This window comes from Mustelus asterias, chromosome 7, assembly GCF_964213995.1.
Source record: "Mustelus asterias chromosome 7, sMusAst1.hap1.1, whole genome shotgun sequence".
Taxonomy (NCBI): domain Eukaryota; kingdom Metazoa; phylum Chordata; class Chondrichthyes; order Carcharhiniformes; family Triakidae; genus Mustelus; species Mustelus asterias.
The window spans coordinates 73944420-73958414 of record NC_135807.1 but is presented as its reverse complement, the minus strand read 5'-3'; the positions used below and the strand labels follow the sequence as shown (position 1 = coordinate 73958414).

Here is a 13995-nt window from a genome sequence, read left to right as displayed (position 1 = left end):
GGAAACCAGAGCTCTGCACAGTAATGTGTGCTATAATCAATGTTCTATACAAGTTTAACATAACTTCTCTGTTGTTTAATTCTATCCATCTAAAAATGAACTGCATTGCTTTTTTATGACCTTATAAACCTACATTATAACTTTTAGTGATTTGTGTATCTGCACACCTAGACTTCTTATCTCCTCTTCCCCATTTAGACTCTTATTATCCAAGCAGTAAGTGACCTTCTTGTTCTTCCAACAAAATATATCACCTCACATATATCTATAATCAAAATTCATTTGTCATTCATGTTACCAATCTACACGTTTATTAGTGTCTTCTTGTATTGTGGCACATTAATCCTCAGTATTAACTATTTCCCTAATTTTGTATCATCTGAAAAATGTCAAACTGTACTTATGATTCCTGAGTCCAAACTGATAAAGTAAATGGAGAACACTAATGTTCCCAGCACTGATCTTTGTGGAATATCACTTCCCTCCTTTTGCTTGCCTGAGCAGCCACCCTTACCCCATAGACTTTGATTTCTGTTTTGTAGCCAGCTTACTATAAATTGTATTTGCTTCTTAACTCTACATGTTCTGGCATTAGTCCGGTGTTTACTCAGCAGTACCTTATCAAAGACCTTTTTGGAAATCTAAATACACGACTTCATTACATTACCCTACTGCATTTACTACAATGCTTTCTATCACTTCTGAAAAGAATTCAATAAGGTTGGTCAAGCATGATCTCTTTTGAAATTTTTGCTGACCTCTCTTATATTTCCAGTCTAGGGGTGGAGCTTTCACAAATAGGTAGAGAGTAGACAAATAAAAAAAGAGTTATCTAAGGAAAGAACAAAACCTGGAATTAGCTGTCACTCTAAACTGCACTATCAGTGTGTTTTCCCAGTAACCAGTTTTTGTAGGATTGATAGGCTTGGTTTTTCGGATATGTTCTATATTTATAAAAATTAATGAACACATTAGTGACTCATATCCATGTGAGATATTTTCCAAATTATCTGAATCTCATGAGCAACACTGATTATAAAATGCTGCATTTTTGTCCAAGAAAACACTTTTTCATCCAGAGAAGATCTTTAGGACTTTATTCCACCACTCACTCATTAAATTTTGGGATTGCCTTATATACCACATTAAAATAGTTTCTCACCCTCGCAAGTGCAAATTGAAATGAAAAGTGGTCATCAGGGTTTAAGCTCACCAATAGAATCTGAGTAATGCAGTTAAGTTATGAAGAAAATTAAATCAGTGAAACTTCAGCAGTTAGATCATTCATCAACATGCCACTTGCAAATTTTCCAAGTTACTCTATAATGCTTTAGCAAATGTGGAAAGAAAAGTATTTGGCAAGAATTTTAAAGACAGCAGTTATTAGCTAATGGATACTTAAACCCTGAATCTTTGCAATGAAATAAATATTCTGCACTGGGCTGTTAAATGACCAGGCAGCCTTGGTGATGAAGAAATAGGTTTCCAATCCAGAGATGTAGAAATACATTCACATCTCGTCTAATTGTTTCAAGGTTGTGAACAAAAATCTGATAGTACCAATCAAAACATATGATATAGAGTTTCAGTTAGTCAATTGTAGGGCAACATTGAAATCAGTAATAATAAAAGGGACAGCCCAGAAGAGTCTTGGGTGGATAACAGTGGAGGAACTTTATTTACTCCAAGTTTGATGTAAAAATGATGCAGTAATATTAGAATGTACTGGTTATAATTATTTAAACCAGCCGAGAGTACGAGAAACTACTTTGTGTCTTTAAGATACCGTATTTGAAAAATATTCCTCCTACCCAGTAAAGAAAAAATCATGTACTGAATCAGATTCCAAAGATGGCGAAGTACGATCATCAAACCCAAAACTGAAATGAAGAGCGCTAGACCCTGTGAGAAAATAAGATACACTGGGTCTGCACTTTTGTTCATAACTTATCCTTTAAATACTTTAGTTAATGCACAACTGTGCAGAGTGGTGAGAAGGCAAGTACACGGAATAATGCAAAAACTGTTATCCTTAGTAAAGCATTTTGTGTAAGTACATGAAGATAGCACAAAGTAGTAGGCTGCAACTATTCATTCAAGGGCAGAATATCTTTTCTCTTTATTGATGTGTTTCAGTTGACATCCTTGGAGTGACAATAAGGGCAGAGTAACAGTGAGTTTCCCCGCCCTCCCCTGGTGCCCAGCGTTCCTAAAGGCAGTGATTCATGAAGATTGGAGAACAACTGCAGCCCTCCACTTCCCTGCCCACATGTTCTTTTACCCTTTGTGAGCAAAGACAACAAAGTCTAGATCTACTGCTCAGCACTATTTAAACATTAGTGTGGATCCATTTACTTTTGTTTGACAATTAGAAAACTTAGACTTAAATAGAGATTAATAAATTTCTGATTAACAATAACATAAGGAGTTATGGGGATAGTGTAGGTAAAAGGCATTGAAATGTCCATTCAGCCATGATTGTACTGAATAATGGAACAGGCTCAACGGGCTGAATGGCCTTCTCCTGTCCAATGTTCCTATAATTTATCAGTAGCCTATTTAACCATGTGGCTCATCACAGCCCAAACTGATCTTACCCTCACACAAGAAATGTCTATGTGTCCTTTTCAACTGGAGCCAGTAGCTAGTTATAAGAACATAAGAAATCGAAGGAGAGACTACATGGTCCATTAAGCCAGCTCTACCATTCAGTACAATCATGGCTGATCTTGGGCTTTGACCCCATTGTTCTGCCCACTCCCATTATCCGTTAATTCACTGAGAGACCAAAAGTCTGTCTATCCTAGCCTTTAATGTTTTCAACGATGGAGCATCCACAATGCACAGTAATAGAGAATTCCAAAGATTCGCAACTCTTTGAGAGAAGAAATTTCTCTTTATCCCAGTCCTATATGATCAGCCCCTTATCCTGAGACTGTACCCCGTGTTTTACACTTCCTGACCAGCTAAAACATTTTCTCAGCTTCTACCCCATCAAACCCCTTCAAAAAGTTGTAGGTTGCAATGAGATCGCCTCTCATTCTTCTGAACTCCAGAGAATATAAACCTAATTGACTTAACTCTCATCATAGGACAACTCTTTCATCTCAGAGGCAAATTTAGTGAATCTTCGCTCTACTGAAATGCAGTAAATGTGGAGGCCAAAACTGCACACTGTATTCCAAATGTGTTTCACTTTGAACAACTGCAGCAAGCCTCTTTACTCTTGTACTCCAACCTCCTTGCAATAAAAGATGACATGCCATTTTCCTTCCAAATTGCTTGCTACACCTGCATGCTAACTTTCTGTGTTCTTTGTACAAGTACAACCAAATTTCTGTGAACGTCAACACTTATAACTTTCACACCTTGTAAAAAATAATTGTTTTTTCTATTCTTACAATCAAAGTGAATAACCTCACACCTACCTACATTATACTTCACCTGCCATCTTGTTGCCACTTACCTAACCTGTCCATATCTCTTTGCAGTCTCTCTGTATCCTCCCCCAAGCTTACCTTTCTACCTAGCTTGGTATTATCAGCTAACTTAAAGACATTATTACCTGAATCCACATTTAAGTCATTAATATAGACTGTAAAATTTGTTGTTAAAATTTAAGATTTATCAAAAGCAGAACACCAGTTGATTTGTACCCTTCCCGGTCCTGCTGTCCTAAGTTAAATCAACTAATTTAGAACAAACCATGGAATAAATTTGTGGCCTTCATAATTTGCTTGGCTCAGTTCCGCACCATATGATCCTCTGAGCCATCAGGAAACACATCCAACTGCCAATAAATTCCTAATTAGTAACAAGCAGAAAATGCAGCCTACTGTCACCATGCACAAAACTCATTTAGATGCATGATTGAGCATGACAATGAGGTGCATGACATTATGGTCAAGCTGGTCTATCGTAAGCATAGAATTCTTTTGCAAACATTTAAATCTCCACTGACCTGTGACAAAGGTGCAGCTGAACCAGCTTCATTACCATCCACTTCCAATGCAGTGGAACTGTAGCCTGCTGCTAGTTTCTTCACATCTTTGTCCACGGAAACCGCTGATCCAATCTGACTGTTACTATTGCCTGAACTGTTGCTCATTAGGTTCAAATTGGGGTTGCTCTTGTCCAATGTTTGAGCTTTGTGACAAGCTGGGTGAGACAGGGCATCTGCAGCTGTTGCTGTTGATAGCAACTGAGTCTCTGTCTTCAGAGCATCATGAGCCTCACTCAACTCAGCCGCAGCCTTTATAAGGATATGCAGAACAAAATAGAGAATAGACAATATTCTTTATCTGCGTGTGGCAATGATTTGTAAATAAGATTTAATATTTAATTTATAATGAATGGATTATTTAGCATTGTATTATTTTTGAAGGGATAAATACTTACTCCTTGCTTAGTCCCGTTTTACCAAAAAAATCTTTTTGGAAAATATTTGAGTCTTACGTTTATACATCAAATCATGAGTTGCCTTTTTTCTCAGTTTCTACTATGTACCAACTAAATCTGTAAATTCCCAATGAGCAAAAATGTCTAAGATCTTCAAAATGAGATCCATCAGAATAGTGAACATATCATGGTCAAGATCACAACTATACCACTGTGTCATTGCTGACATTGAAATCACACAAAGAAGTCTGGAAATGCAATATTAACAACTGAATTGTTAAAAAAAAGTACTTAGGATACAATTAATTAATTACTATTTATTTATTAAATTGTGCCTCAAGGAAATATATTTTGAAAATAACTGGGAGTAAAAGGTCTATCCTGGTAGAAGAGCAGGTCAGAGATTGGGAATTCTGCAGCAAGTAACTCACTTCCTGACTCCCAAAAGCCTATCCACCATTTATAAGGCAGGAATGTGATAGAATATTCCCCACTAGCATGGTTCGGTGCAATTCCAACATACTAGAAGTTTGACACCATCCAGGACGAAACAGCTCACTTGACTGGCACTCCATCTACCACCTTCAACATCCATTCTCTCCCTGGCACCGATGTACCATCTACAAGATGCACGACAGGAACTCATCAAGGCTCCTTAGACGGCACCTTCCAAATGCATGACCATTACGAATTAGATGGACAAGACGTATGGGAACAGACGTATGGGAACACCACCACCTAGAAGTTCCTCTTCAAGCCACACACCATCCTGACTTGGAAGTATATTGCCATTCTCTCACTGTCGTTGGGTCAAAATCCTGGAACTCCCACCCTAACAACACTGTGGGTATCCCTGCCCCTCAGGGGCTACAGCAGTTCAAGAAGCATTTCACCACACCTTTTCAAGGGCAATTAGGGATGGGCAATCAATGTTGGCCTAGCAAACGATGCCCACATCCTGTGAAAGAACTTTTAAAAAGCCTACCTTCTCCATCATGGAGAATCATTCTTCAACCATCCTAGCTCTTCCTGAGACTTTTCTCCTTCAATTCATTGCAAACTGGCACTCTGTTCCTTTTATAATCAAGACCAAACTGACAACTTTAGCATCCCCCAACATCCCAGTTCTTAAGTGACTGCCCCCATGCGGCCTGCCAGCCACAGTTGATGCTGACACTCCTTCTCCTTTCTATCTCCTTCCTACACCAGCCCTATTCTGCTACCCCAGCTTCTTTCATTTCCTTCTCTATGATCTCCTTTTACCCTCCGCTCTGTTTTCAGAGCTGCTCCAACACAGATGTGGTTATGAATGCACCCGGACTGAGCACTGCTCCCCTTCATGCACCTCCCTCCCCGAATGTTGCAGTTAATAGACTAGAAGCCTTTATTTTCAGACATCAATCTCCGTCTTTTTGTGTTGCCAAACTCCATGATTTCCATTAGAGATTGGCTCTGACTGCAGGTGGGCTTACTCAATGTTTGCCAATTAAAAGCTGGCAGATGAAGCATGTTCCAATATTCTCAGTGGCTGAGAGGTAAACAAGCATTTCTTCCATGAAATTAAAAGTTGATGTACAACTTGACTTTCAGGGCAGGCGAGGGTGAAAAATGAGGCAGGTACTCATTGGTGGTGGCAAAACATCTATAACATTAAGCAATTGGTTGTGTGCAGGTTTATAAAGAAGGTGACAGATGTATTGGTTGCCGGTTTTCTATAGGTAACCTGAGGCAGTGAGCCCAGTTTTAACCCTGTCTAATTGAGTGTCTTTTAAATGAGTTCATATTTTGCCCAGGGTGACCGGGCGCTGCAATTTCAGACTGGCAGAATTCTCGGGAGTCCAAGGAGTTTGATGAAAGGTCCCAGCCCTTAATAAGGGGGCAGGAATAGCAAATGGGGGCTGTGTGGGTTTCCTCTGGGTGCTCCAGTTTTCTCCCACTGTCCAAAGATGTGCAGATTAGATGGATTGGCCATGCCAAATTGTCCCTTAGTGTCCCAGGATGTGTAGGTTAGGGGGGATTAGCCACAGTAAATGCGTAGGGTTATGGGGATGGGGATGGGGCAGGAGGCTGGGTAAGATACTCTTTTGGAGAGTCAGTGCAGACTTGATGGACTGAATGGCCTCCTTTTGCACTATAGGGAGTCTATGATTCTATGGAACATTAGTCTTAATTAACTCCCCACTTTAAGCTGGCAGTGGTCATCCAACCACAAGCTAATCTGTTTTGGAAAAGCTTGATGTCAGGAAGGATTGTGGTGGGAATCAGTCAGGTAAGGGACCGCACTCCCCACCCCCAACACCCATGCCCTCCAGCCCCCCTGTTCTGATCTGGACCCTGACCTGTTTCCCTCTCCACAGATACTGGAGGGCTTGCTGAATATTTCCAACATTTCCTGTTTCTATCCATGGAGTCTTAGATTGTGGCCATATGGCCACTTGTGGCATTTTAGTCAAATCTATCACCTAAATCGCCTAAAGATAAAGCTCTCTTACTTTCAAAGTCTTCTCAATTGTGACCAACAGCACTCAATCACAAGTGTGAATGTTAATTCTTCTGGAAGTTAACACAACTTTTTCATTTTAAGGCAGCCAACTGTATTCATTCTCATTGGTCCAGCAAGACAAATGTTTGCAATGATCAGGCGAACATTAGAAATAGGAGCAGGAGCAGGCCTTTCAGCACCTCAGGCCTGTTCCAGCATTCAATACTATGGAATACGATCATGGCTGATCTAATTGTGGCTTTAATCCACTTTCCTGCTTTCTGATTCTTCCTGCCGAAGTGTTCAACGCCATATTTTCACACATTATTCTTTTTAAAATTTGTTCTTGCATAGGATGTGGGCATTGCTGACAAAGCCAGCATTTATTGCCTAATTGCCCTTGAATGGAGTGACTTTCTATACCATTTCAGAGGACAGTTATGAGTCAACCAGATTGCTGCGAGTCTGGAGTCACATGTAGGCCAAACCAGGTGAGGATGGCATGTTTCCTTTCGTAAGGGACATTAGCAAAGGTGCACCCCTTAGATGGGGCGGCACGGTAGCACAGTGGTTAGCACTGCTGCTTCACAGCGCCAGGGACCTGGGTTCGATTCCCGGCTTGGGTCACTGTCTGTGTGGAGTTTGCACATTCTCCTTGTGTCTGCGTGGGTTTCCTCCGGGTGCTCCGGTTTCCTCCCACAGTCCAAAGATGTGCGGGTTAGGTTGATTGGCCATGCTAAAATTGCCCTTAGTATCCTGGGATGCGTAGATTAGAGGGATTAGTGGGTAAAATATGTAGGGATATGGGGGTAGGGCCTGGGTGGGATTGTGGTCGGTGCAGACTCGATGGGCCGAATGGCCTTCAAACCAGGTGAGTTTTTACAATGCTCAATGATAGTTTCATGGCCATTATGACTGAGATCAGTGTGCAATTACAGGTTTTATTAACTGAATTTAAATTCCATCAGTTGCCGTGGTGGGACTTGAACCAATACCTCAGAGCATTAGCCTGGCCTCTGGAATACTAGTCCAGTGAAATTATCACTACATATCATCGCCCCAGGAACTGCATTTACATCTGCCAAGTTTTTGCCGACTTTCTCTATCTATATCTCTTTGTTTCCTCCTCTCAACCTGCTTCCCAACTATCTTTATATCGGGGACAATTTGTTCCTTCATCCGAATCATGAATATAGAACTTAAATGGTTGAGGCCCCTGCTCTGGTCCCTGTGACATTCCACCAGTTCCAATTTGCCAAGCTGAAAGTGGCCAATGTATCCTGTCTCTCTGTTTCCTATTCATTAACCAATTTTCTATCCAAGCAAACACAACACTCCCCCCTCCTCAACGCATGCCCCCCCCTCCCCGCCCCCAGCTGTTAGGTTGTGCAGGAAGCTTTCATGTTGCACTTTATCAAATGTCCTTTAAAAATCAAAATATACTGAGGCCGCGATTCTCCTGAATTGGGACTAAGTGCGTTACCAGCGTCTATGAGATGGGATTCTCCCAACCTGAAACATGCTAATGAACTCATTTCGAGATCGGGCTGATCTTTTTAAACAGCGGCCCGATCTTTCCATGGACTCGGAGGCAAGCTTCACTCCTCACAAAAAAATGTAATGGTGCCCCCCTCCCCCACTGACCAGGGGAGCACTCACACAAGAGTGGCATCCTCCCCCATGCACAAATGAGGTGCAACCCCCACACCATGCAGGCATGAGGGTGACCCAGCCACCCCCCACTCAGGACACCTCCCTTAGCTCCCCTCCCCCCTCAGACCCGCCACTCAGGCCCCCTTCCCCTCAGACCCCACTTCGCCCCCCCCACCCCTTAGACCTACCTATTCAGCCCCTCCCAGAACACACTCAACCCCATCCCAGAACATCACTTCAGGCCCCTTCCTCCCCTCAGAACCCCCACTCAGCTCCCTTTCAGATCAAGCACCTTGGTAGTGCCCACAGTGCATTATCCCCTGGCATTCTGGCACTGACAGCTGGCCTGGTGTCTTGGTCCCCAAGGAGGGTCAAGGAGGTAGGTCCAGTGGTCATTTGCCCCTCTGCTGCTGCCAGGCCGCAGAGGAAGGGTCCCTCAGGGGTCCTGGGTATTGGGTGGGCTCCGGCTGGGGACGAGGGGTTAATCTCACCACTCCCCCAGGGTGGGGGTGTCATGGTGTCATGCACTGCCCTGTCTAGCCCTGTCAGACCTGAAGATCATCCGAGCATGGTGATTTCAGGCAGCCCTTTGCTCAACATCTACATTCCTGTCTGTTGTCTGTACAAATTATGAAGTGGCCGAGTAGCTTTAACTTTACCACTGCCCCCTCCCCCCCACAGTCACCTGGCAGGATTTTAAATTTTTAAATCATTGTAGCACTTCATCCTGCAGCAGAGAATTCCCTTTCTCCCAGACAGATGCTGCAGGTGTAAGCAGACCCCTTTGAAGTCATGTGCCAGAGAAGAGATGCCAATTGCACTTGGGGGTGGATGAGGGTGGAAGAGGGGAGGTGAGGCATTCCAGTCTGCACAGCTGTCCACTCAGCCCCAGTGTATGAACACAACTTTGAGTTGAAGCAAGTTGAATTCTTTGAAACCCTCTCCATTCTAATAGGACCCTTTGATCTCTAACAAATTCAAGTGCAGTGCCTCAAAAAGACTTCCTTTGGCAGCTCAGTGGATTTCTATCATTCTCCAGCCACCCATGTTTATTTTAATTTCCCTTTACGCTTGAATGAATCTCAAGTACTCTATTGATCCTGACTGCAATGTTGACAGAGTCTAAGCCTGATTGACAGCCTGTGATATCTTCAAAACGATTGTGGTTTGTAAAAGAGGAAGTGAAACCATAGGCTGTCAATCAGGCTTGGAGGGCTTCAAAGGGGTCTGCTCACACTTGCAGCTTCTGACAGGGAGAAAGGAAATTTGTGCTGCAGAATGGAATGCTGCAGTCTAGCCATGACACCCCATTCCAGCGGAGAGTGGTGAGGTCAACCCCTTGTCCCCAGTCCAGAGCCTACCCAATCCCCAGGACCTTTGAGAATCCTTCCCTCTGGAGCGTGGCAACAGCAGTGGGCAAATGGCCACTGGACCTATTTCTGCAAGCCCTCTTGAGGCCCAAGGTGCCTGGCCAGGGTGTCAGTGCCAGAGCGCCGGGGGCAGTGCACTGTTGGCACTGCCAATGTGCGTGACCTGAAGGGAGATTGAATGGGAGAGTCTGGGGGAGAAGGGGGACTGAGTGGGGGGGGTGGGTCGGATAAATCTCAGGGATGCATGGTGTGGGGCAGAGGGTGCCTCTCATTGCTGAGGGATTGACGGTGTTTCCTCAACTCTCAACGTCCAACATGCCAGGACCTCTGCCAAAGCATACCCGCTACGGATCCCGCTGGGAGGCAGGTGAATAGCGGGATCTATTTGAATCAGGCTTCAAGCCTGCTAATTATATTTAAAGCTGTGAATTTGAATATATATCAGGTTCCTGCCTGCTCTGGTTCATCCGAGGGATGAAAACAAACAAAGTTTGCCTACTGCCGCAACAGGTCCACAGCAGACGCCATCTCCCCGGCCCTGCACTCAACACTGGAACACCTAGATAACAAAGACACCTATGCCAGATTCCTTTTTATTGACTACAGCTCAGCCTTCAACACCATTATTCCTACGAAATTCATCTCCAAACTCTGTGGCCTGGGCCTCGGCTCCTCCCTCTGCGACTGGATCCTGAACTTCCTAACTCACAGACCACGATCAGTAAGGATAGGCAACAACACCTCCTCCACAATCATCCTCAACACCGGTGCCCCACAAGGCTGTGTTCTCAGCCCCCTACTATACTCCTTATACACCTAAGACTGTGTGGCCACACTCCCCTCCAAATCGATTTTCAAGTTTGCTGACAACACCATCATAATGGGTCGGATTTCCAACAATGACGAGACAGAGTACAGGAATGAGATAAAGAATCTGGTGAACTGGTGCAACAACAATAATCTCTCCCTAAATGTCAACAAAATGAAAAACGAAGGAGATTGTCATTGACTTCAGGAAGCGTAGTAGAGAACAGGGGACAAAGTAGAAAGGGTCGAGAGCTTCAAGTTTACAGGTGTTCAGATCACCAACAACCTGTCCTGGTCCCCCCCATGCCGACACTATAGTTACGAAAGCCCACCAACGCCTCTACCTTCTCAGAAGAATAAAGAAATTTGGCATGTCAGCTACGACTCTCAGCAATCTTTACAGATGCTCCATAGAAAGCATTCTTTCTGGTTGTATCACAGCTTGGTATGGCTCCTGCTCTGTCCAAGACTGCAAGAAACTACAAAAGGTCATGAATGTAGCCCAATCCATCACGCAAACCAGCCTCCCATCCATTGACTCTGTCTACACTTTCCACTGCCTCAGCAAAGCAGCCAGCATAATTAAAGACCCCACGCACCCCGGACATTTTCTCTTCCACCTTTTTCTGTCGGGAAAAAGATACAAAAGTCTGAGGTCAAGTACCAACTGACTCAAGAACAGCTTCTTCCCTGTTGCCATCAGACTTTTGAATGGACCTACCTTGCACTAAATTGATCTTCCTCTACACCCTAGCTATAACTGTAACACTACATTCTATGCTTTGTATAGCGCTCAAGAACCAATATTTTTCACTGTATAGTAATACATGTGACAATAATAAATCAAATCAAAACATTCAGAGGCATTACCCATATCACAAAGACTTAATGGGCAGCATGTGTTGAAAATTGTGATTGGTCTCTCAGTATCTATCCCCTAACTACTACAACTACATTTCTCCTCTTGAATGGTCCCCTGCACCACAATGCCAGTAGTCAGTTTGTTCATTCCCCCTGAAGTCCCTGCTCTCCTCAACACAATCTGCAAGTACATCAAACCTGTTTGACAATACAGGACAATACTATAAAGGAGCTGAGGCTCCTTTATAGCGACCTTTTGGTTCCCCAGATCTTCCCATCAAACTCTCCTGTCCATGACCACATACCAAATCTGAAGAACCTAAAGGTTGTGACTGCCTCCTGGAACAAAGTTTCCAGCTAACTCTTTTCCATCTCAGTGTCTGAAGCTTGGACTCCAGATTGTGGAAGATCAAGACTCAGCTATTATAAAGACATGAATTATAGACCCTTATATTAGCATGATAGCCCTTCATATCACCTCACCAAACGTTTGCCAAATCTAACTCTCATGCAACCATAACTTTAACCAAAACCAATACTGTTTTCCCCTTTGTGGTATTTTATGACATATTACCTTTTAAACTTAGCTTAGTGCTTTGGTTGTTTACTACCCAAGCATCTGATGTGAATGGCTGCTGAATTTCACAAGGGGTTTCCTGGGATTGAGGTTGAACTTGCTGGATGATAACAGATTTTAGTGATGGGTGCCAAGCTGAATCTCTTGTGTTGCTCTGAGGGCAGATGGCATCTGACTTCCCCTTTTTCAACTCTTTTGCCTGTCTACCTTTGGAAGATGTAAAGTACCCATGATACCTCTGGAATGTTAATGGTGAGCTCTTCAACACAGTAAGTGGAAGGTGGTCTTGGGGTAGATGGTACATTTTGAAAAGTGTTGCTGACTTGCCTTGCCTGACCTGTTAAAGTTAGTAAATTCCATGTTGCATGGTGTAACATACATGGGATAATGAAGTTGGTACTTACTGTCCTGGGTATCTCCTTCCACTTTACACAGATTTCTCCTTTCAATCCCAAATTGGGTCTCTTTCCCCAGGTTTATTGGTCCCAAAAGCATTTTCCCACTGATGAGTCTGAAATGTTGGGAGCTCAGTGTCCTGCACCAACCCTCTGAAACATCAATCCTTCTTACTCAAAAATGTACATCTTTAAGCTGCTGTTGGCATTTAAATCCCATAGCAACTCACTAACTCCCATCCCATAGTCGTGAGCTTCAACCTATAATATTTAAATGAAACTTGGAAAATTTGGTTGGGTCAGCATTGCGAGAATCAGATGATCAGAAATACCATTCCATCATTGTGATCCCATCAGGGGATCACTGTAGGAGGTTAGTCTATTTTGCAGAGAGAAGCTACAATGGCTGAGCCCAAATCTCATCCAACACTAATTCCTGTGTGTTTTCCACCGAGATCACTGCAGTTAGGAAGGTAGATTCTACCCAACTTTCCCCTCCTTGGCCGAGGGACACTGAGGGCCAACTGTATTCCCCAAAGTCTGTCCCATTCGAGATCAGCCAGCGCAACACAGATATGGGATCACCCTCGGGTCATTCTGGTTCATATTTGGGGGGCATGGTAGCGGCATGGGGCGGCATGGTAGCACGGTGGTTAGCACTGTTGCTTCACAGCTCCGGGGACCTGGGTTCGAATCCCGGCTCGGGTCACTGTTTGTGTGGAGTTTGCACATTCTCCCTGTGTCTGCGTGGGTTTCCTCCGGGTGCTCCGGTTTCCTCCCACAGTCCAAAGATGTGCGGGTTAGGTTGATTGGCCATTCTAAATTGCCCCTTAGTGTCCCGGGATGCATAGGTTAGAGGGGTTAGTGGGTAAATATGTAGGGATATGTGGATAGGGCCTGGGTGGGATTGTGGTTGGTGCAGACTCGATGGGCCGAATGGCCTCTTTCTGCACTGTAGGATTCTATGATATTTAGTGGGTTTACCACTAAAATCATAGGATTTCTTTCTTTGCTAGAATAATAATGGTGAAAATAGCAGGTAGAAACTAATCATCACTTGCTCTGAATTATCTTACAGTTACTTTGTAAAAGCAAGATTAAAACTAAGTTTTACATTTATATTACAAAATTTAACTAATTATTAGCAGACCAGTTAAAGAACCAAGGCAAGTAATTGAAATACAAGCGTATAACCTGAGCTTATATTAAATTATACTGAGTTCCACACTCCTGATCAAATGGCACGCAGGGAATGGAAATTGGGAGCAAGATCTCGGGCTCTATAAGTGTACTGTTTATCCAACCAGTGATGGTGGAGCAGAGGCTTGAGCTGCTCCAGGACAGTGAACTCTTTAAAAGGAATAAATTGACAGAATTTGAGTTCGAACTTTCAAGTACCACGTTTCCCACCAGCTGTCGCTAGTTGTATGACATCAGTGCTGTCCACCTGTA

The 13995-nt window shown here is 43.5% G+C and overlaps 1 protein-coding gene across 5 annotated transcripts in view; it reads right to left on the bottom strand.

Annotated features, from left to right (window-relative positions):
• The window catches only part of trim55a (tripartite motif containing 55a), an 81268-nt gene that overhangs the window by 18456 nt on the left and 48817 nt on the right, over window positions 1-13995 (bottom strand). The window contains exons 9-10 of one of the 5 annotated variants that reach the window (XM_078216268.1): window positions 3962-4252; window positions 1812-1902 (exon numbers count right to left, since the gene is read on the bottom strand). The exons of 2 other annotated variants lie outside the window; for them this stretch is intronic. In XM_078216268.1, coding sequence (XP_078072394.1) covers window positions 1812-1902; window positions 3962-4252 — 382 coding nt within the window. The remainder of the gene's footprint in view (window positions 1-1811; window positions 1903-3961; window positions 4253-13995) is intronic. 2 more of the 5 variants (XM_078216267.1, XM_078216270.1) reach the window with 2 other exon arrangements.